The sequence below is a fragment of the Crocodylus porosus genome, unplaced genomic scaffold, assembly GCF_001723895.1.
Source record: "Crocodylus porosus isolate Cpor-Errol unplaced genomic scaffold, CroPor_comp1, whole genome shotgun sequence".
Classification (NCBI taxonomy): domain Eukaryota; kingdom Metazoa; phylum Chordata; order Crocodylia; family Crocodylidae; genus Crocodylus; species Crocodylus porosus.
Genome location: NW_017728951.1, coordinates 37267111 through 37289158, shown reverse-complemented (window position 1 = coordinate 37289158; position 22048 = coordinate 37267111). Strand labels below are relative to the sequence as shown.

The following is a 22048-nucleotide window of genomic DNA, read 5'->3' as shown; positions in this document are numbered from 1 at the left end:
CTCAGGGCCCAGTAAAAATGAAGTGATTTCTCAGGGCCCAGTAAAGAGGAAGAATGCCCTCTGCCTTTGCAGGACTAGATGCCAAGAATATTTAGCAAGCCCCTCAGTGGCTATGCTACAGGGGTGGACTATGCTACAGGGCTGCTGTCCAGACCCAGCAAGGGCTTCTTGCACTCCCTGAAGTTTCCAGTGCTACTACCCAGTTTTGCCAATCTAGACTACTAGCATGGTGCAGGCAGCTGGGACAGGAAGGTTCTGTGGCTCACTCGCAATGATGATGTGCTTGCTGCGGGGACACAGGCTAAAACTGCAGTTTGCCTCAAATCCAGAGTCACCCCTGCAGCAGGCAATGATGTGGCTCTGGATTTTAGGGGCTGGGCTTTTGGACTAGACCAGAGATGGGAGAACCTGCTGCCCATGGGTGAAGGGGCAATGGGGCCATGGAAGGGTGCTAAGGCTTCCTCTTGAGCTTGCGGGTAGCTCCGCCACCCCCACTCCGCTCCCGCTTCTCCTTGCGGACACAGAAGTACTTGGTGACCCTCTTGCGGCACTGCTCGCACCGCACGGCACAGCACCAGTGGAACTTGCAGTTGCAGCTGGACACCATCTCAGCCCGGCGCTCTTCCACTGCCAACCCACAATCCCCACACAGCCGCCGGCAGCTCCGCTTCTCCCACTTGCTCAGTGCCTTGCCGCGCTTAAGGCACTCCCTGCCCTCAGTTCCCAGCAGCCCCAGAGTCTTGTTCTCCAGGCAGTAGTCAGGGGAGTCTTCCAAGTGGACCAGCTCCTTCTTGGAGATGGAGCTGAAGGTCTCAGTGATGGCGCCCCGGTTAGCAGCGCTGTTGCCTGCCCCTTGCAGCAGGTCCACTTTCAGGGCCTTGTGGTACTTCTCCTTGAGATAGGTGCCCACCTCCCGGAACTCGGGCAGCTGCAGCCAGCAGGTCTGGGTGGTGCAGCTGCCCGACACTCCATGGCACTTACAAGTCCGTTTCATGGTCCCTTTCACTGCCTAGAGATAGGGGGGGAGGCAGAGAGGGTGTCAGAATGAGGCCCATAATCCAGGACACGCTTTCTTGCGGTGTGTTGCAATCTACCTCTAGTTGCCAGGAAGGTTAACCCCTTTTTAGTTAAAGGGACAATGTCAAGGTAAAATCTTGGAGGTAAATCCAATCCAATCTGGTGTCTGAACTAAGAGATCAACACAGAAAGGACTCTACAAGGGCTGTGGGCACCACAGCGGCAGCAAGCGTTATGGTGATGCTGTTGCACACCCTGCTCTGTGTGGAAGGAAAGACCAAAATGAATCTGCTTCACTTCATACACACTGGGTTTTGCTTTTGGCAGCGGTGCCAAGCTGTTCTGTTTGGGCTGCAAATACGGCATGGCAGGTAGAGATTTAAAATGAAAGAACCAAACTCTTTGAACTGGAACTAAAGGCAGCTGTGTTTGTCAATCCCCTTCTCTCCTCCATATTTAAATGCTGGACCAAAATTACATGACAGTCTCTGTCTAACCTCATAGGGCAAGGCATGGCACTTCTGCTTCCAGCAAGGAAACTGCCCCTTATGGCTTGTATTCTGATTGGCACCTGGGTTTTGAGCACCTTGTTGAGGCTACCCCAGATGCAAGCATCCCCACAGCAAAACCCTACATGCATTTTCCCATTTCTGCTCTTTCCCATCTCTGCCTGAAGGAACCACCCATGGTTCTTTGGACTAACATGCACTAAGATTTTTGCCAGATGAATCATATCAACTGAGGGAGTACTTCTCTGTGCTCTGTAAGTCTGTGTCCTCACTGCTAAGCAGATGGATTATGGCTCAAGTTAACCTCCTAGTGTGAGGGGAAAAACAGACATAGGAATAATGGAAATATGGTGGATCACTAGCTATGACTGAAATACATATATTGAAGAATACACACTTCTTAGGAAGGACAGAAATAAAAGTAAAGGCAGTGAGGCAGCACTATATATTAATGAAATAGTAGACTGGAAGGGAATAAAAAGCAATTGCATAGACCAGAGATGGTCAACCTCTGGCCCATGGCCAAATGCAGCCCATGGAGCCACTGCATTTGGCCTGCAAGGCACCCCACAAGTTGGGAAATTTGCCCCCCCCCGGCCAAATTCCCAAACTCCAGTTGCCACATGGCTGGGCACAGCTGGGCTGTAGTCCTTTCCCCCCATGGGACTGAGCTATGTCTCCTCCCTCTGACATCTGAGCCAAGCCATGCCCCCTATCCCTCCATGGAGTCAAGCTGGGGCCAAGCCACACGCCCTTACTGCAACAGGCTGGGTTGGGACCGGGCTACATCCCCTTTCTCCTGGGTGAGGGGCAAGTCACACTCCTTTCCCTGTAGGGGATCAAGCCCCACCCCCGCACATCTGGACAGTGCCTACTAAGCCTGCCTAGATTGCTGATTCAGGACTACCAGCCCAATCCAGCCCACAGATGGACTGAATCCTGCCCATCTGGCCCACTGGGATAAAGGTTTAGCACCACTGGCATAGACAAAACAGGATATGTCAGGGTTAAATTTACGCTAGGAAGGATTAATAACAAAGCTGCTTTAAAACGATTGTGTTGGGAGTGGGGTTATAGAACCCCAGGTTTAGATTCAGAAATAGCTAAGCTTTGGGGAGAATGTAGTAACACTGGAAACTGTATAATTATGTGAGATGTCAATTTACCTGCTTTAGACTTAATAACAAATGCTACCAATAATGGTAGAGTGCAGATATTTTTGGAACAGTTAACTGAGATTTCTCTATCAAGTGGCTATTGTGCCAACAAGAGGTAATGGTATGTTATAGCTAGGTTGGGACTTTCTAGAAGAACTGGTCATGGAAAAAAATCTGGAATCGAGCAAACAGTTCATTTCAGTTTAAATTGCTGGAGAGGACAAACAAGAATAGGTTTACAATAAATGTTTTGGACTTCAGAAAGTCTTTATTTGAGAAACTAAGTTAAAGAAGTTGACTGGAATTAAGAGCTAAAGGACTTAGATGGAGAAGTGTCATGGAACTACTTTAAGGCAAAAGGAGAAATATTCATGGGAGCTCACATCCCAAGCAGAAGAAGAAAACACGTAGGAAAGGACTAACCTACATGGATTCAGAGGACTCTCAAATGGCCATTAAGAATAGTCAGAGGATCCAGTAACAATGGATAATAGAACTGATCTGTAAGGAGAAACGTCTTTCCCTGATGAAAGAATGGAGAGATACAGTGTGAATGGCCAATGATTTAACCTTGCGAAGGAGATAAAAACAAAGAGCAAAAGCCTATACAGTAGGGGTGCGTGAAACGGGTCGTATTCGATTTGGATTTGGCCCAAATCAGAGACAGTGATTCTATTTGTTGATTCATATCACTATCTCTGATTCGATTCGGCTAAATCTGAATCTGAAGATTCAACACTGATTTGGAGAATCAGCAATTCAGACATAGACACAGCTTTAAAAGTTTTTTCTACATACCTTGAGGTACCAGCATGGCTTATGATCGCTGCGATGCTGGGGCGCATGGAGCATCCCACAGGAGTGCAGGGGGGCCCTCCACGTGCTCGGTGGTGAACCTGGAAGTGGACTGGAAGTACTTCCGGTCCACTTCCAGGTCTCCTAGGAAGCATGCAGGGAGCCTCCCCTGCATCCCCCTAGCTCGGGAATTGGCCATGGGGGACCCCAGGTGCCCCCCCCAGACCCAGGAGGCACCAGTCACTGAGCCAGGGAGGCACAGGGGACCCCTCCCCCCCGTGCACTCCCTGGCGGACCCGGAAGTGGACCTGAAGTGCTTCTGGTCCACTTCTGGGTCTGTTGCTGAGTGCGCTGGAAAGCCCCCCCATACTTCAGTGGGACACTCCATGTGCCCCAGCATCACAGCACTCATGAGCCCCTGATACCCAGAAGTATGTAGAAAAAGCATTTAAAGCTGTGTCTGTGTCCGAATCTCCGAATCTTTCCGAATCGATTTGGAGGGTTCTGATTCGATTCAGAGAATTTAAAGCGTCCTCTGATTCGATTCAGATTTGGAGATTCAGCCACCAAATTGAATGAGGGATCGAAGCTTCGCACAACCCTATTGGCTACTAAATGGGAACTGGGACACTATTATTGGAATTATCAGTCTAGATGAAAGCCCAACATCTATGACAAAATTGAGAGCTGCAGATAATCTTGATTTCAGAATAGTGAAGGAACTGGCACATGAAACAGTAACCACTTTAGTATAAATATTCAGTGAATCCATTTGGAAACAGTACTATTGAGGACGATCACTCCCATATATACTGAATGTATTCAATATATTCATAAGAGGATGAAAGAGTGACCCAGGAATGACAAGCCTCTTGTATGATACTGAAAGCCAGAGCTGCTAAACAGAGGTTGAACATAAAAACATAAGAATTCCCACTTGCTGGGTCAGAGCATAAGGCCATCTTGCCCAGTATGCTGTGTCACACAGTGGCAGAGACTGGATGCTGAAAGGGAGAGAGAACTGGGTATGGCCAGGGTTTTTTCCACTTTTTCTTTTCCACTTGCAGCCTCCAGCATTTAAGGTCTAGGTCTAGGAAATTCTGATTCAGAGGTTGTACCCCTAACTCCCATGCTCAACAGCTACTGGTGCCCCTTTCCTCCAGGAATTCATCCAATCCCTGTTTGAATCTGGCTAAACTGTCAGTTTTCACAACATCTTGTGGCAATGAGTACCTGCTGTGTGAAAAAGAACTTCATTGTCTTAGTCTTAAGCTTAATGCCTACTAGTTTCATTTTGTGACCTCTAGTTCAGGTAGGTGTTGCCTAAGGAAGACCTGTGTTACATTGGCTCCAGGGACTAAAAAGAAAAAAGTATGGGGTAACATGTAACATGACTGGATGAAAGCAGCTCACAGGCTAGCAGGGGTGTAATTATAATGATCCTGGTGAGTTTGGTACCTTAGGACTGATGAATAATTACCCAGACTTTGTCATTCTTTAGGCTCCAGGGCTGGCCAGCAGTCAGTAGAGCTGCACCTGAATTATGCACTAGAATAAGCTATTTGATGCAAACCCCTGCATGACCGTGAGTACGCTAGGGCTCAACAGCTTCACCGGTTGTCAGTGAGCAATGAATGAAGTAGGGCTTTTCTGGCTGCAGACAGGGCCACCAATGAGGAGGAGCAGGACTGAGATCCACCTCTACCTGCCAGCTTCTGCCCCTGACCTTGGCCCTGCCTCTGCCCCACCATAATGTCTTCCTGGCTCTCTTCTCTCCCCATGCTTGGCTCTGCAATCACTTCTTTTGACCTTCTCTTGAATATCTGATATTAGCCACAGTTTGTATAAGAATAACGGAGCAACTAATCAACTAGCACAGGAAAACCTGTCTTTCTTACTGACCTATTCATTTCCTGATAGAGAGAAAGGGCCTCACCTTTCTGCCAGCCTCATTGTTGTGCAAGTTCATTGCTGCTCTGGCATCTTGTCCTGTCTCAAGTGCATCCACAAACTGCTTGGAAATGGCTTCCCCAAAGCCCACATTATCACTGCAGCCTCCCCAGAGCCAGCCTTGTCCACCTGTAGAAAGAGACAAGATGGGCAGGTCAAGGCAATTCACCTTCCTGGATTCTGCAGGTACAGCATGGCACTGCTCCAGGGCTAGGATGCAGCATGGTTGCCATTTCTGTGGCAAATGCAAAGAGTCCTTTGCCTTTTTATGTTTTCAGCTCCTCTCCTCTCAGCCTCATTCAAGGTTGGATAGTGGCTCCTGAGTGAACCAGACAGGGAGCAGAAGCTAGATCTTCCCAGGGAAAACATCTCATGAATCCAGAGACTTTCTAAGAGCTGAAAGCTATTTCCTGACATCATGTGTTCACTTTAATGAAGGCAGTGTGCCTTTAGCAGGTGTTAAATTGTTACCCCTCTCAACTTTAACTGGATCAGATTTATATATGTTAAAGACTCACTGGGTGCATCTGCATGTTGCCCTATGGTGACACAGTGATGTGCTACATCACTATATGGTGTGTTACGGTGATGTAGCAATCCCACGGGTCTACACATGATCATCTGCTACATTACTATAGCAGTTCACTCCCTGTTTATAGTGTGCCGCTACAGTGATGTAGCAGGAAAATCTAAGTGTGTGCTGCTTGTATGGTGTAGTACTTGCTCATACTGTGCCATGCTCTAGTACTTCCGAAAGTACCTTTACTGGTACCTTAAACATCCTAGTCTAGACCCACCACAGAGGCAAAAGCATTCATTTACTTTAAACCTGAGGGGTCTTAAACCCCTCAGTGGTTATCATCTGATGAACTAGGTTGTTGCCTACAAAGGCTCATGCCTCTTTGAGTCTCTAAGTGCCACCCTTATCTGCCTTCTGCTAGTGGTAAGGGTAATTCATGAGCCCAGATCAGTGATAAGAGTAAATCAAAGGGGTCAGACTGATTCAGGGTAGGACTTTCCATTCCAGTTGTCCTTCAGTTCTGTGGTATAAGTTCCACAGACGCCATGCACCCCTCAGGATGCAAAGATCAAGAGCTCAACATGGTTTTTAAGTCAGAGCTAAACATACTACAGGCAAAAACTAAGCGCATTTATAAACAAGCTCTTGGAGGTGGGGGAGGGAGGGCACTTTAAATAGTGTAGCTCCAAGAGCCTTACTAAATAAGTACCTGGAGCCTCACATGTATCAGTGTCCCTCTGTTGAAAAATGGTGGCAGGGTACTTTGAACTAAAGTTTGTCAAACAAGCTCCAGTTTAAAGTGTTCTGCCACCATTTTTCAGTACAGGGATGCTGATACATGTGATGTCTACTGCAGTAATTACAGCATCTCAGAGCAGCCTCCCTGCACATGTTCAGTCCCAGCCAACTCATTCCAAAACTGCGGGATCATTCACAGATAAGGCAGTATGAAGTGTGCAAGTGGGGCTGGACCAAGTGTTAAAGGCAAGTGGCACAGAGTCTGGGGAAACCCTTTCTAGGCAATCCATAAAGATAAATTTAGGGAGATTGAATGCGGGGGCCCTATTTGATGCTTTTAAAAATGAAAAACACTTTAACTACTTAACAGCACCATACCTAGACTCCTGGTATCCCCGGACTAACTTTTAGTATCAGGCCCCCCTTCACTGGAGATAATGATAATAATAATCGGACAATGGAAAACAAATTACCATTTTCAGACCTCCTTTCCGTCCAGGCCCTGGGCAGCTGCCTGGTTCACCCATGCCTATGTCCAGCTGTGCTACTTAAACAGCAAAAAATCCTTTTGACAGCCACTCTGCTATGTGAAAATGCTACCCAGCTCAGGGGATCTGTGCATTTGGGTTTCACAGCTGCTGGTTTTGGTGAATAAAATGATTGCTTTTCACTCCAGCTATTCCAGCAAAGTTCACTCCAATGACAGGGGCCTGATGTCTGTTTTGTTTTGTTTTTTTTTGGGGGGGGGGGTAGGTGGAGACTGTTTACTAAGCTCCACTCAGCTACAGAAACCCAAGACAGACAAGGGACGGGCACAGGTATCACTGAGCCCACAGCTGGGTTTTTTAAACCTGTATTACAGAAAGGGGGAAGCTGGCAAAAAACCCAGCCTGAAAAAAAATAACTCAGGAGTGCTTATATAATGAGCATGTCAGACCAGGAGTCACTTGGCAGATAATTAATATGAGGTGAAACCATGCTATTTTTTGTGGTTACACTTCAAGGTGGAGCTGAATTTCCAAAGCCTTTGTGTGATAGTTTGGTTTTTGGTAGAAGTGAGGGGTAGCTCTGCTGAGAGGGGTCTGGGAGGGGAGGGGAGTGGAGGGGTGCCTGCCACAGGTTGACTGTGCTCTGAAGGGGCACACTGCCACCGTCCCTGCCACAGGTTGACTGTGCCCTGAAGGGCCACACTGCCGCAGGGTGTAAAAATCTGTTTTTTGGTGGCCCCAAGCAAATGGCAGCCATGGGGCCATCAACCCCTCTTGCCTCCTCCCCTCCTCATATTTACACATCAGTCTAGCCTCCCGGGCACAGATGCTGAGAGTCCCAAAGCAGTGTGGAAAGAAAGAGGATGATTGGAAGGGTTTCAGAAAAGGGGCCAGATCCCCAGCTGGTGTAAATCAGCAACAGGACTTGTCATTGTCTGAACAGGCTGTGGCTTATAAAACATTTGGGGACTGTTTTGGATAGAAAGTTCTGACTGAATGGAAGTAATTTGTCATGATTCCCATCAAGGAGCTGGTAGTGCTCTCCCTACCTTGGGGGTCTTTAAGAGAAGGCTGGATAGGCATCTGGCTGGGGTCATCTGACCCCTCCACTCTTCCCTACCTAGGCAGGGGGTCGGACTCAATGATCTGTTCAGGTCCCTCCTGACCCTAGTGTCTATGACTCCATGAATCTATGTCATTTCATCTCAGTTCGGTGTAAAAGGGCTCTATGCTCCTCATTCAAGTCATTAACTTCCCCTGCACTCCCATGTCTTTAACCTGCCATGACTTCCTAAAGTATCTACACATCAACTGGCATCTTCAGAAAGGTTAATATGAGGCACAGGCCCTCTCCAGAATGGCTTGGATTTCCACGTGCTGTTCTCTCTGGTGGGTTATCAGAGCGTGCTTTCTCAATAATGCTGCAAATAGAAAATACACACTGACATTCACAATAATGCAAATATTCACAGATAACTTGTGAATCAAGGGGTTTGTGCTACAAGTAGGTGCATTGTACTGAACTGAGTTTCAAGGTATTCAATACACAAAGGACTGAATGAATGTCAGAATGGAAAAATCCAGATTAAACTGGAGGCAATGCTGAAATGTTGCTGTGGTGTGTCATGGCATTTGTCTTTCAGGGGTCTTATATTCCATTACAGGATGGACTCCCCAGCTACCCTGTATGCCTCCTGATGCACCACAGTCTCCTCTTACAATGCGAGTGAAGCAATGAATTTGGTTGCCTTGTCATCCAACTGTCCCACAGATTAGCTGAGCAAAAATGTGGGCATCAAAAAACTGGCTTCTTTTAAACTTAATAAAGCCAAATTGGCTAGATAGCCATGTTCAGTTTGTCCCAGACTGCTTAATAATGCTGAGTGGAGAACATTAACTATTCACTCAGGGTTTTGTTTCAGTGCATTTGGTGTGAAAGGAAAAGGGAATGGAGCCTCAGAGCAGGGGAGTTTGGAAGCTTTGGGGTCCCTGTTTAGAAATGGTTCAGATAGCTTTCTTCCTTAGGTCTGCAGACCCCAGAAGCTATGAGGTCTCTGACCTACAAGTAGGCCAACAGACAGACTTCTGAGCAGCCTAGTGGGTATCTTAGCAAGAATCCAGCCAGGTTTGTGATGGGACTTCTGGTTTCTAGCAGAACTTTGTTGAAATTGTACCCTGCTCACAGAAGAGGAAGATGTTGATGAACAGGCAAACACTGCTGAAAAAATGTTTGTTAAAGCTTGTCTAGCAGCCCTCATGTTTAGACTCTTGGTTCAGATTCTCCCCACACCTATGCTGGATTTATATTGGTACCACGTTTACTGCCATCAATGGAGTTGCTCCTGATTTACACCAGTATCAGTGAGGGAAAAATCAGCTACATTACATGAGCTATGCTATTTAGACAAGAAATTCAGACCCAGATCCTCAACTGGTGGACACTGGTGTGGCACCACCAACTTCCATGGAGCTACGCTGACTCATAGGAGCTGAGGCTCTGGCCCTGGAACATTTCCTGACCCCACAGGAAGGAGCTATTTTCTCCCTAGGGGAGTTGAGAGGAGTTAAGAGATGTCCTTCTGCCCCCTTCTTTGCTCAAGACCTCTATAACCATGGGGCGTGATGCAGAGATTACAGCAGATCTGGTTCTTACCCAACTGTCCATTACGGGAGTCATCACAGCCGCAGTTGTCAAAATCTCCTAGGCTGCAGTTCCGAGTCAGTGTGTACATGACACCTGCTGAGCTGATGGCATGGACAAAAGCTGTTTCACGGTTTGCTGTCAGGCAAGAACACAAAGCAGAGGCTAAAGACTTCACTGCAGGGTCAGGGATAAAATCAGCTCCCGCCATGGGGGAGGTTGGACAGGAAGCAAAGATGCGAATAGCTGGTCCCAGTGGGTCAGAGATGAGAGAATATGGAGTGGATTAGTTTTGTACTTTCTCCCTTTTGCCTGGGCTACATGGAGAGCAGAGGACCCAGGGTGAGCAGAACAGCTTTATCCTGTTGCGGAGAATGCATAAGTGAATTTAACACTGGTGAAATACACTGACTGGAAAGCCCTGAAATTGGTCAGGGCTGATGGCCATTCCCTGTGCAAACCTCACACATGGAAGGCTGCCAACATACATCAGCTTAGAGCTGCTGGGACCTGCTCTAGGCATCAGATCAGTCCCCATGGTCTGCTCAAATCTTGGCCTCTGCTGAGACCACCAGCCAAAGGGGGCCATTCAGGACCTGCAGTGAGACTGAACCTGCCCACTAGTAACTGGGTTGAAACTATTCACTTATCTCAGCGAGATCACCAGATGGTAACAATCTTTGGTTAACAGAAAATATAAGCCAGGGCTGGATGTGTGGTGGTAAACCTTGGTATAAAGGGATCTGCATCCCACTGCAACCCCTCCAGCCCCAGCCTTCCAGGCTGGTGACAAGACCCTTGGAACCACTTCTCTAATCCATTGCCCTAGGGCCCAGCAGTCCCCTGCATCCAGAAGGTGGGAACTCAGCCCCAGTAGCATGTGTGTAATTAAGGGGCTTGGGTCTAGGGAGTGACATCTTCCCCCTGGATGCCAGGGGGTAAGAAAAGTGCTGACGAGGCTGAGGCATTTCCATACCCCACCATATATGTCTGTGGCAGCTATCAGCTACTTTACTTCCCCTGCAGTGGCTCAAGTCACCAGTGTAGAAGTCCTGAGGCTGGGCAGGGATTGTAACTCAGCCTCTGAGGAGCATTGGTGGGCCAGAAAATGTGACTGAGCTTCTCTCTTTAGCCAACTCCCCCTGCTTGCCTTTTCTTTCAACTTAGGCCTGCTCGTAGCCTCCCACATCTTTCTCACAGCACATCAGTGGCAGTTTCTAGGGACTGGCCTGTTTCCCAAGAACAGAATGCCTGGTAGGATCTAGCCATCTCCTCCTCAGGGAGCTTTGGACTAGTTTTCATGGCTCCTCGTCACAGGGTTGGCAGGCATTTCAGTGGAAAACCTCAACCAGCCAGGTCTGAGTCTATTGTAAACAGCCTGGTCCTGAGCCAGCTAGAGCCCTGTTGTGATGTTTGCATTGCAATGTCCCCATGCTGCCTGGGCTAGAATCCTGTTCCCAAAACATGGATGGCTGAAAGGTCCCCCAAAAAGATGTCTCCAGAGAGACGATGCCTTGGAGAGAGAGATTCTAACATAATGCGTGGAAGTGGAACCCAGGAGAGGGAGACCACAGTGAAGCAAGGAGGGCCCTGTGGGCTCTAACCTGTGGTGAAAGGGTCCCAGTAGCTGTATCCAATTCTTTCCTTACCACTACGCAGCCCACCATGGCTGGAGAGCTGCAGTGCTCTCTCAGGGCAGTTCCAGCGGTCCCAAGCAAACTGGAATTTGCACTCCTCGATGCCGCTCTGTGCTCCAGCGGCCACACTACTGGAGTAAATGAGGTACGCCTACAAGAGAAGACAGTTGTCAGAATGGAAGGTAGTTTTTCAAGGAGAGTAGCAGTGGGAGGGGACTCCACACAGTCCCCCACCAACCTGCCTCACCACTGGGCACAGTGAAACAAGTCAGTGGGGGCCACTCCTGGACCACTGCCAAGTCACTGCTGAGCACCCAGTTAAGCATGGCAGTGGTCACTGTTATGTTTCAAAACAGAATTTCACAGCTCCAGTTTGCACTGGGGTTTGAAAGAGGAACTCTTCATGCATTAGTGGAGCATTGTGCAAATCACTTAACTGCCTGGTGCCTCAGTATCCCCAAGTGCCACATGAGGATAGCAATCCTAACCTACCTGTGGTTCCCTAGAGCTTGGGCAGTCACAGGGGCTAAAGTGCTATTATTTGGGCAGCTCTGGAATTTACACGATAAAAACAGCAGAAAGAGGGAACAGTCAATGTTCTTGCTCCCTTCGTCAAAGTCCTGGGCAGCTAGCTGAGGGTCAGACTGTCCCCAGTGGACATTTCCACTGAGTTATTCGAACAAAGCTGAACAGGACCGATGGGAAATGGATTTAGTCTTCTCAGGGATCAGGAATCATCCGAAGCAAAGGGAGTAGCACAACAGAGTTCCTGGCTCCTACTCCCTCCCTCTGCTCTGGTGTGGACAGCCAGGTTTTCAGTTGGTGTCCAGCCAAAGGAGTTACACTGATTTATGCTTGCAGAGCAGTAAAGACCAGCCCATGTCATGTACAGTCCTGAATTCTATGTGGTTGCTATGTGATCACTGCACTGGGACTCAGTAAGACATGGGTTCTCTTTGGGGATCTGTCATTGAGTAGCTGATCACCCTATAGTTCTATGCCTCAGTTTCCCCATCTTGTATAATGGGGATATGATACTGACCTTCTTTGTAAAGTACTTTGGGGTCCTCTTATGAGAAGAATGAGGGAGGTGTTATAATTTGTAGTGACAGAATGATGTTGTAGTCATGACAGTCCAGAAAATATGCAAGAGGCATGGATTTCTTAGGGCGGTATTTTTACTGGATTGATTGTATAGTTGGGATAGAGTTAGGCATGCTTTCAAATGCAAGACATTCTTTTTCAGGTCTATATCATAATCATGTCAAATGTAATCAGGCATAGGGAATAAAAGGTATAAATAGCTGCACTGATTTACGTGTCACATGAGATCAGTCCCACAGGATCTGCATCTTCTCCCAAACTGGATCCAAACAAATGCAAAAAAGTCCAATTCCTTCAGCTTTGAAAACAATCTGAGCTGAAGAGATTGTCATCCTAGCTGTCCCTGATGTGTGGGAACCCTCTCCCAGGCCACTGGGCTCTGGGGTAAAGCCATTGCATCATAATGTTGCAATGCTTTGAGTAGAGCAGGACATTTTTTTCTGTGAACAGTGAGTTCATCAAAAACCAGAATTCTTGGGCAGCTAGAATAGCACACTGACTTGGGGTGAATTTGGCAAATAGGTTGGGCTGGGGGAAAGATTTAAAAAGCACTGAAATAGTCATGTTGCCATTTTCAAAACAAAATTTTCTGACCTTTTGTTTCACAGTGATGTTTTGAAGAGCTTCACCTTCCACAAACACACCTCACCAAGTCAAGGAAATAAAGAGCTGCTCAACCTGAAGGAGGCATCCTAGTCTCCCAGTGCATGAAGGGCCATGAAGGGCAAAGTGGTGTCTCTGAGGATATATATGATGTACTTTTCCATCCCAGAAGTGTCTCAGGGGAGTGAGCAATGCCAGGCTGTCTTTGAAATGGTGGAAGAATGGGACCCAACTTATATTGCAGGTGCAGCTGGATGGGAGGCAGGAGTAATCTTTCCAACTAATGTATTTGGGAACAGCCAGATATGATTACAGGAAGATAGGTGGTGAGCCAGATTCTCAGATGGTGCCAGTGAGCACAATTCTTACACCTGGGCCCAAGGGTCTAAAACCCGTTCTGCTCTCTGCAAGTAGAACCCGTTGTCTCCCAGAGAGCAGCATGGAAATGCCTCCTATTCCAGAGTGTTTCTGGTTCCTCTGTGACTGGGAGAACTGGAGGCCACCCTCACCAGGGCTGGAGAAAGAAGAAAGGAGCTAGGTCCCCATCAGGGTTTAGTGGAATCAGGATCAAAGAGATTTGTCTTACCTTCGGACCGGTCATCAGAAAATTATTCACTGACCTGGAAGAAAGAGAACAGAACATCAGTGAACGGGAGTCAATGGCAGCTCTGCTTGTTGGAATGCCTGGAATTCCAGTGCCCTGCTCACCATCCCAGAACTGCTCACACCTCTGAGCAGCGGCCTCCTGGCAGCTCCACCCCAAGCCAGAGCTCTACTTCACCCTCTTTGTCTGTCCACACCCTGAAGACTGACCCCTCTCCTCACCTTGCAGCTCCCCCTGCCTTGTGACAGTGCTTTCTCCTCTCCTTCTCACAGCCCCACAACCTGTGAAACAATACCCTCCCTTCCTCTTCTCACAGCTCCCTAACCCGAGGCAGCACACCCACTTCTCTCTTTGGTCTTGCCAACCCACAGCTGCATCCTTGCTCCTCTCCTCACAGCCCTCCATCCTTAGGCAGCTCTGTCCGCTCTTCATAAATACTGTTCACCCTCACCCCACCCCTTTGCCCCATGCACACACTTAAGGACAGCAGTCTCCTTTTCTTGTCCTAAGAGCTGCCCCATCTCCAGGGGAAGTGGGCCCTCTCTGCACAGCTGTCTTCATCCCAACCAAAGTGATTCCCTCTTCCTTCCTCACAGCTATCCCTCCCATCCTCTCTCTCCTTGTTTCATTATCAGGCTCATTCCAACATGGTTTTCTATTTCAAAATGACTGTATCTTGACCCAGGAGGGTTGACCTGCTTGTACAATACATGCCCTAAATGTTGTGCTGGGAAGTGCCATTGAATTTACTGTACAGCCCCAAAATGGTGGAACAGGGCCCTAGTGTCCATGGAAACCACATCTTAGGTGTGCTACCTCCATTTAGCCTACTCTTAAGGTGGATCTTGTATATGTGAGGGGTCACACAGACAGAAAGAAGGAGACCACATCTTTGCTTCTCCCTTGTTGTGTTTATCTGTTTCCTGGACTGTCCTTCCCTGTGTTATCCATCTTGCAGAGTAAAGCAGAAAGAGACACATATCTTCAAATCTTTAACCACAACTCCCTGTCTAGCCAGGCTACTTATATGACCATCATTACTGTGGTATCTGGACATCTCATAAGGATGTATTTGTTGTCACAACCCCTGGATAAGGCAAGGCAATGCCCCTCACTTTGGGCACATCTACACATATAGGCGGTTACTGTGCTGTGTGCATAGTGCACAGTTAGATATTGTGGGCAGCAGTGCAGCTGAGCAGCTGGACTGCAGGGAAAGGCAGGAAGCAGGGTCTGGATCCACAGCAACAGGTGTTGTCCACACTGGGAATGGGGTGGGGGAGGCAGACTGCTTGCAACCAGCATCCAGTAGCCCACCTGCCTCTGGGGACCAAGTGGAGACAGGGGGCTTGGCCATCCCTGCCCAGCTGACTTACCATGGTCCCTGAGCACCCATGCACACCCAACCCCTGATCTAAGGCCGGGCAGTCCATGGCCCTTCGTACAGAGCATCTTATCTTATAAATGTTGCAGACTCTCACAAGCAGTTTCTTTCTAATGGCTCTGCAGGTTCTGCAGCTGCATGTGGCAGAGAGGCCATACTTGGCAGCCAGGATGAAGGCTCAGGGTCACCACGACTCACAGCTGGGGCCCTGTGGATGTGCCAGCTCCATCAGAGGCAGATCCAGAACCACACCATCCTCCTAGACTGGCTGGTGATGGCATTAGAGTACTGGCTGGCGAATGCAAGGGCCTGGTGGGCAGAGGACATCACCAGTGAGGATGCATAGGACTGGGTGGACTGGGAGTTCTGGGAACAACTCTTCACCCTGGAGTATGAGCGGGTAGAGGCACTGCGAGCACAGAATATGATCCTGGCCTGGGCAGTGAAGGCCATGGATGACAACTTCTGGGTGCTAGGCACCGTCCTGACCCTGGTGGTCACCTTCATTATGCCCACTGCCCAGTCCCTGACCCAGCCCCACCTGCCCCCTGGCAGGTACTTGTTGCCCAGCAGAAGTGCACCCCCATGGGCTTGGGAGGAGGCCTGCACTGCCTCCAGCAGCCAAGAACCCATAGTCTGGCCCCCACCCTGGGTCCCCCACCACCCAGCCTCCTAACCTGGGTGCAGGCCTGCTGGTCACCCTGGCTCCATGAAGGTGCAGAGCTGGAGCTGCTTTCAGCAGGGCCAGGACCGCAAACTGGCCCTGGACACCAGCTTCTGGAGGGGGAGCCACCTGAACTGGGCTCACCATAATGTATGCATCTGTGGAGGAACAGTCAGAGGCCAGGGTGCTGGCCGCCCATACCTAGGCTCTGCCCCCTAGCCAGTTCCACCCCACAGCGCCCCCCCCCCCCGGGATGGCACACAAAGCACATTGTTGTAAATAGCTTGCCCAGGGAAGAGGTTGTTTTATTATTGGTTAGTGGAGTGAGTGGTGGAGGGGTTCTGTTGTTGTGGGGGGGGGTGCAGGGTGAGGGTCAGCTAGGTGTCTGCAGGGAGGGACAGCTGCATGGTGGTATCCTGCTGCTCCAGGTGTGTCTGGAGCTGCTTAAGAAGGTCCCAGAAGGTGGCTTTGATCATGCAGAAGGCCTCCAGCTACTGCTCATTATCTCAGGTCTGCTGGACAATGTGCAGCCACCAATACTGGCTCGCACAGCGAGCCCAGATGTGGCAGGACTGGAGGCTCAGGAGGCTGAGGATTGTCCCGGTGGTGGTGTCCAGCATCATGTCATTGGTGTCCCTGCCAAGTTCTGGTCAGCCAGACGGAACCTAGCCAGCAGCTGTGTGATGGCAGGGGCCCTGGTACAGTGTGGTGGGGCCAGACAGCTGTGGGCCAGCTGGTGATCAGCATGGTGGGTCAGAAGGGCCAGGGTGGCAGCCAGTAGGAGTGCAGGGCACTGGTCATCGCTGCCAGGGCCAAGGGCTGGAGCAGCCATGGCATGGGGGGAGCAGCCAAAGGAAGCAGGGGCAGACTTGGTGAGGAGAGAGCTTCTGCATGCTGCCCTAGTGCATTGCATGCTGCTCCTAGTCAGGGAAGTGACTGGCCAGAGTGCAGAGAGAGGAAATGGCTTTTCAAGAGGGCTGCTGACTGCTGGCAGTTGCAGCCAGAGCCTGGAGCTCTCCCTGCTGGCAGCAGAGACCTATTTCAGGGCTGCAGGATGTGGCAGCAGATAGGTGCTAAGAGCAGCAAATATGCTGCCAAGTCCTTGCATGTCTAGACACCTGCCCAGGAGTGTTTACTTGCGAGTAAACTGATCTTCAATCAAATGCACATGTAGATGCACCCACTGTGCAGTAGCACATGTAGATGTTGACCAGGATCAAATTTGCTCCCAGTCAGCCCCAGCCCTACGGGGCCACAGGGGATGAGGAACTGCCCAAGTCCTGATGCTACTCCTGGATGAGGAAGTGCCCCAGTCCTGAAGCTAAGTAGTGTTGGGATGGTGCAGCTCTCTGCCCCCTTGCTGCCCTAGCACTGCTCACTCCTGGCTCCCCACAGGAGCTGGAAGCCAAACAGTGCCAGGACTTGGGAGTTCTCTGCTTTCCTGCCAAGCCTGGGGCTGGCTGGGAACTGTTTTGCTTCTGGGGAAGGTCCCAGCCAGCTCTGGGATACACAAGGATTTCCCTGACCAGCCCAGAGCTGGCTGTGAACTGTCCCTCCTGGGGCAGATCCTAGCCAGCTCCCTCCAGGCAGCATGAGGATTTCTCTGCAAAGGCCATCCCCCAGTTGTAAAGAGAAGCCTTGCTGGGCACAGAGCTTGTCCCCATGTGCCTCAGGCCAGGAGAGCTCTGCAATAGCAGCAGTCTTCTATCCTGGCCCCTGCAGACTGGACCCCTCCTGATGTGCACAGGGCAAGGAGACAGCTGTTGCTGCAGCTGGCAGGGCTATCCTAGCCCTATGCACATGGACCTCATGCTCCCTGCCAGCCCCTGGGCTAGCATCCAGGGGGAGCCTGGAGCTGTCCCTTCCTGCTGCAGTGGGCCAGAGCAGGGTTGGAGCAGCCCTGTACTCAGCTCCTCCTGTTGGGAGCAGATTTATTCCTAACAGGGAGCACATGTTGACATGCTAGCCTTCCTACTCTCTAGTGGGCATTATGATCTAGTAGAGATTACAGAGACTTGGTGGGACTCCTCACAAGACTGGAAAGTAGCTATAGAGGGGTATACCCTTCATAGAATGGACTGGGTGGGGAAGAAAGTTGGCGGCATTGCTCTCTGTGTGAAAGAGCAGTACACCTCCCTGGAGGCCAATATCAGCTCTAAAAAGCAACAGCTTGAAACCCTCTGGGTAAAGTTGTATGTGTGTGTGGGGGGGCAACAAGAGAGACCTAACTGTAGGTGTATAATACAGACCACTAAACCAGGGGGGGACTCGATCTGGAGTTCACCCAAGAATTGACTGAGACTACATGTGCACGTGACATGGTTGTCATGGGCAATTTTAATTATCTAGACATCTCATGGGAGGAACACTTGGACAAGTTGAATCAGTCGCGATCTTTCCTGACCTGTGTCAAGGAGCTCTTCCTGACTCAGGAGATGCATGGGCCAACCAGAGGTGATGCTCTGCTAGACTTGGTTCTGGCCAAAGGATATAACTTGGTGACCAACTTAAATATAGAGGGAAGTCTGGGCAACAGCGACTGTGAAATCATTGTGTTCACTGTCTGACATAAGGCAGACAAATCTGACAGCAGGATTGAAGTCTTGGACTTCAAAAATGCAAATTTCAACAAGCTTAGGTCACTAGTAGGGGAAGTGCTGCGGGACCAGGGACCAAAGGTGAAAGGTGTGCATGAAAAGTAGTCGTTTCTGAAAGACACAATCCTTGAAGCACAAAGGAAGTCCATTCCCATGCAGAGGAAAGGTACCAGAAGGGCTGGGAAGCCCTCTTGCATAAACAGGGAAATCATGGTCCTCTTAAGAAAGAAGAAAGAGGCTTATAAACAATGGAAGCTCAGGGCGGGCCCCAAGGAGGACTACTCCACGACAGCTCGCATTTGCAGGGAACGGATAAGAAAGGCTAAAGCAGCAAACAAACTTAGCTTAGCAATGGGAATCAAGGACAACTAGAAGTTCTTCTTTAGGTACAGAGGGAACAAGAGGAAAACAAATTAGTGTGTGGGGCCATTGCTCAACAACTCAGGAGAGCTGGTTACTGGCACCCAGGAGAATGCTGAACTCCTGAATGACTACTTCGCCTCAGCCTTTCACTGGACCAAGGGGAAAACAACACCAGGTAGAGTACAGAATCAGCACAGTAGGAATAATTGCCTTCCTGCTATTGCCATAGAATTGGTGTATGACCAGTTAAAAAAATTACTTATACAAGTCAGTGGGACCAGATGATATCCATCCAAGAGTACTGAAGGAGCTGTCTGAAGTCATTGTGGACCTCTGGCGAAACTCTTCCACAACTTGTGGCACTCTAGAGAAGGCCCTGAGGACTGGAAGAGGGCCAGTGCTGTGCCCATCTACAAGAAGGGCAGGAGGGAGGACCCGGGTAACTATAGGCTAATCAGCCTAATTTCCATCCTAGGTAAAATCCTATAAAAGTTCATCAAGGAGTCTACCTGTGATAAGCTTGCAGAAGGTAAGATTCTGAATGACAGCCAGCATGGCTTCATTGCAGGCAGGTCTTGCCTTACCAATCTCATCTCCTTCTGTGACCAGGTAACTCACCACCTGGACATGAGAAAGCAGGCTGACATTGTATACCTTGACTTCCAAAAATTGTAGTGAATGGATCTGTGCCCTCCTGGTGAGAAGTGGGCAGTGGTGTCCCACAGGGGTCAGTGCTTGGTCCAATACTTGTCAACATCTTTATTAACAATTTGGATGTGGGGGTAAAGAGCTCACTGGCCAACTTCGTGGATGACACCAAGTTATGGGGAAGCATAGTCATGCTTGAAGATAGGCTGCGGATACAGGTGGACCTACAAAGGCTAGCTAGTTGGATGGATTGGAACCTGATGAAGTTCCATGTTGAGAAATGTAAAGTGCTCTACCTTGGGATGAGCAACCCTCAGTACACCTACAGGCTTATAGTTTCATAGTGCTTAGGGTCGGAAGGGACCTAAACAGATCATCAGGTGTGACCCTCTACCTTGGGCAGGAATGAGTGCTGGGGTCATAACACCCCAGCCAAATATCTATCCAGCCTCCTCTTGAAGACCCACAAGGTATGAGAGAGCACCACCTCCCTTGAGAGTCCATTCCAGAGCCTGGGAGCCCTAACCATAAAGTAATACCTCCTGATGCCCAGCCTGAACCTTCTCTCTAACAATTTGTGGCCGTTATTCCTAGTAACCCCGGATAGTGCCTGGGGGGAACAGAGCCTTGCCCAATTTTTGCTGGTCCCCCCTGGTGAGTTTGTAAACAGCCACAAGATCCCTTGTGGAGGCTGAATAGATTCAGGGCCTTTAGCCTCTCTTTGTAGGGCCTGAACCTCTGCCTCTTGACCATGCAAGTGGCCCTCCTCTGGACCCTCTCAATTCTAGCCACATCCCTCTTGAAATGCAGCACCCAGAACTGGATGCAGGACTCCAACTGCAGTCTGACCAATGATGCATAGAGGGGTAGGATCACCTCCCTGGACCTGATTGTGGTGCATCTGTAGATGCATGACAAGGTGTGGTTACCCTTACTGACTGCTTCCTCGCATTGGTAGCTCATGTTCATCCTGGAGTCAACAATGACTCCAAGATGCCTTTCTCCCATTGTGTTGACAAGAAGGATGTTCCCAAGCCTATAGGTGTGTTGCTACTCTCTAGATGCAGTACCCGGCACTTGTCTATGTTGAATTGGCAGCACCAAACTGACTAGCACCACAAATGAAAGGGACCTGGGGGTAATAATAGAACACACTATGAATATGAGCTGGCAATGCAATGCTGTAGCCAGTAGGGCAAATAATACTGTCGCATGCATCAATCGATGCATCTCCAGCAAACCAAGGAGGTGATTCTTCCACTCTATTCAGCACTGGTGAGACCGCAGCTGGAGTACTGCATCCAGTTCTGGGCACCACACTTTAACAAGGACATGGACAAGCTTGAGAGTCCAAAGAAGAGCCACTCAAGATCAGAGTCTTAAATGGCAAGCCATATAAGGTAAGACTGAGGGCCCTTCAACCTGAAGAAAAGAAGGCTGACCTGGTAGCAGCTTACCACTAGGGGAGTACATCAAGGGCCCGGTGAGTAACTGTTCACCAGGGCACCCTTGGGGAAAACTAGGAGTAATAGCTACAGACTCCTGGAAGACCGATTCAGCCTCAACATTAGGAAAAACTTCTCCATAGTCAGGGTGTCCAGACTGTGGCATAAGCTCGTTCCAGAGGTGATACAATCACCTACTCTGGAAATTTTAAGAGGAGACTGGACGGTCACCATACTGGGGTCACCTGACCCCCAGTTTTCTTTCCAGCATGGTGCAGGGGGCTGGACCCAATGATTGTCCAAAGTCCCTTCTGGGCTTACAATCTATGAATCTATACTCCCCAGGAAGGCTTACTGTGCAGCATTAATTGCATGTGTAGACATGCCCATTAGGAAGGAAATCAACCTTACTTCTCCTCCACCCTGAAAACATCTTTCTGCCATTGTTCATACCCATAGTGCACCCACATCTTAAATAGCCCTGGCTACCAGATGGCAAAAGGGATTTAGTGGAGCTAAAAAAGGGTGCAGAGAGCAATAAAGATGATTAGAAATATGGAATGGCTTCCCTATGAGGAGAGATTGGAAAGATTGGGACAGGTTTATAAAATCTTAAAAAGTGAGTAAGGACTGTTTATCCACTGCCTTATACACGAACTTGGGACCACCTGATAAAATTGACAGGTGGTGGGTTTAAAATTACCAAAAGTAAGCCCTTTTCTTACATAACATGTAATTAGCTGGTAGAACTCATTGTTGCAGGATGTTGTAAAAGCCAAAAGCATAGCCAGGTTCAAAAAGGGACTAGACAAATTTCTGGAAAATTAGTTCATGTGGGGTTATTAAACACAACACTCAGGCTGCATCTACATGAGTGGAAGATTGTGCAGTTGTTACTGCGCAATCATTTGGTTCTTGCTTTACTGCTTGCCTAAGTAAGTACTAAATGACTGTGCAGTAACTGGCGTTACTGAGCAGTTCTGTCGCCGTACAGTTATTTTTAGCTGCTGTTGCACAGTAGCAATGAGCTACTAAGCAGTAGCTCGTTGCTATTGCACAGCGGTGTTGCCTTTGTGGTTTGTGCTTGGTGATGCTACGTTGTTGTAGCAATGAGGTATGGTGCAGTACCTTGTTGCTATGGAAATGTAGCATCTCATGTAGATGCACCCTCAGGGATGTAAGCT

At 49.1% G+C, this 22048-nt stretch overlaps 1 protein-coding gene across 1 annotated transcript; it reads right to left on the bottom strand.

The window, feature by feature from the left end:
* Positions 1-127: 127 nt before the first annotated feature.
* On the bottom strand, positions 128-14089 carry WNT8B (Wnt family member 8B). Its single transcript, XM_019555542.1, has 5 exons — positions 13746-14089; positions 11465-11603; positions 9828-9953; positions 5415-5557; positions 128-1009 (listed from the first exon to the last, which is right to left on the bottom strand). The coding sequence occupies exons 1-5, from the start codon at positions 13800-13802 to the stop codon at positions 452-454; spliced, it is 1023 nt and encodes a 340-aa protein (XP_019411087.1). The 5' UTR covers positions 13803-14089; the 3' UTR covers positions 128-451.
* Between the last annotated feature and the right edge of the window lie 7959 nt (positions 14090-22048).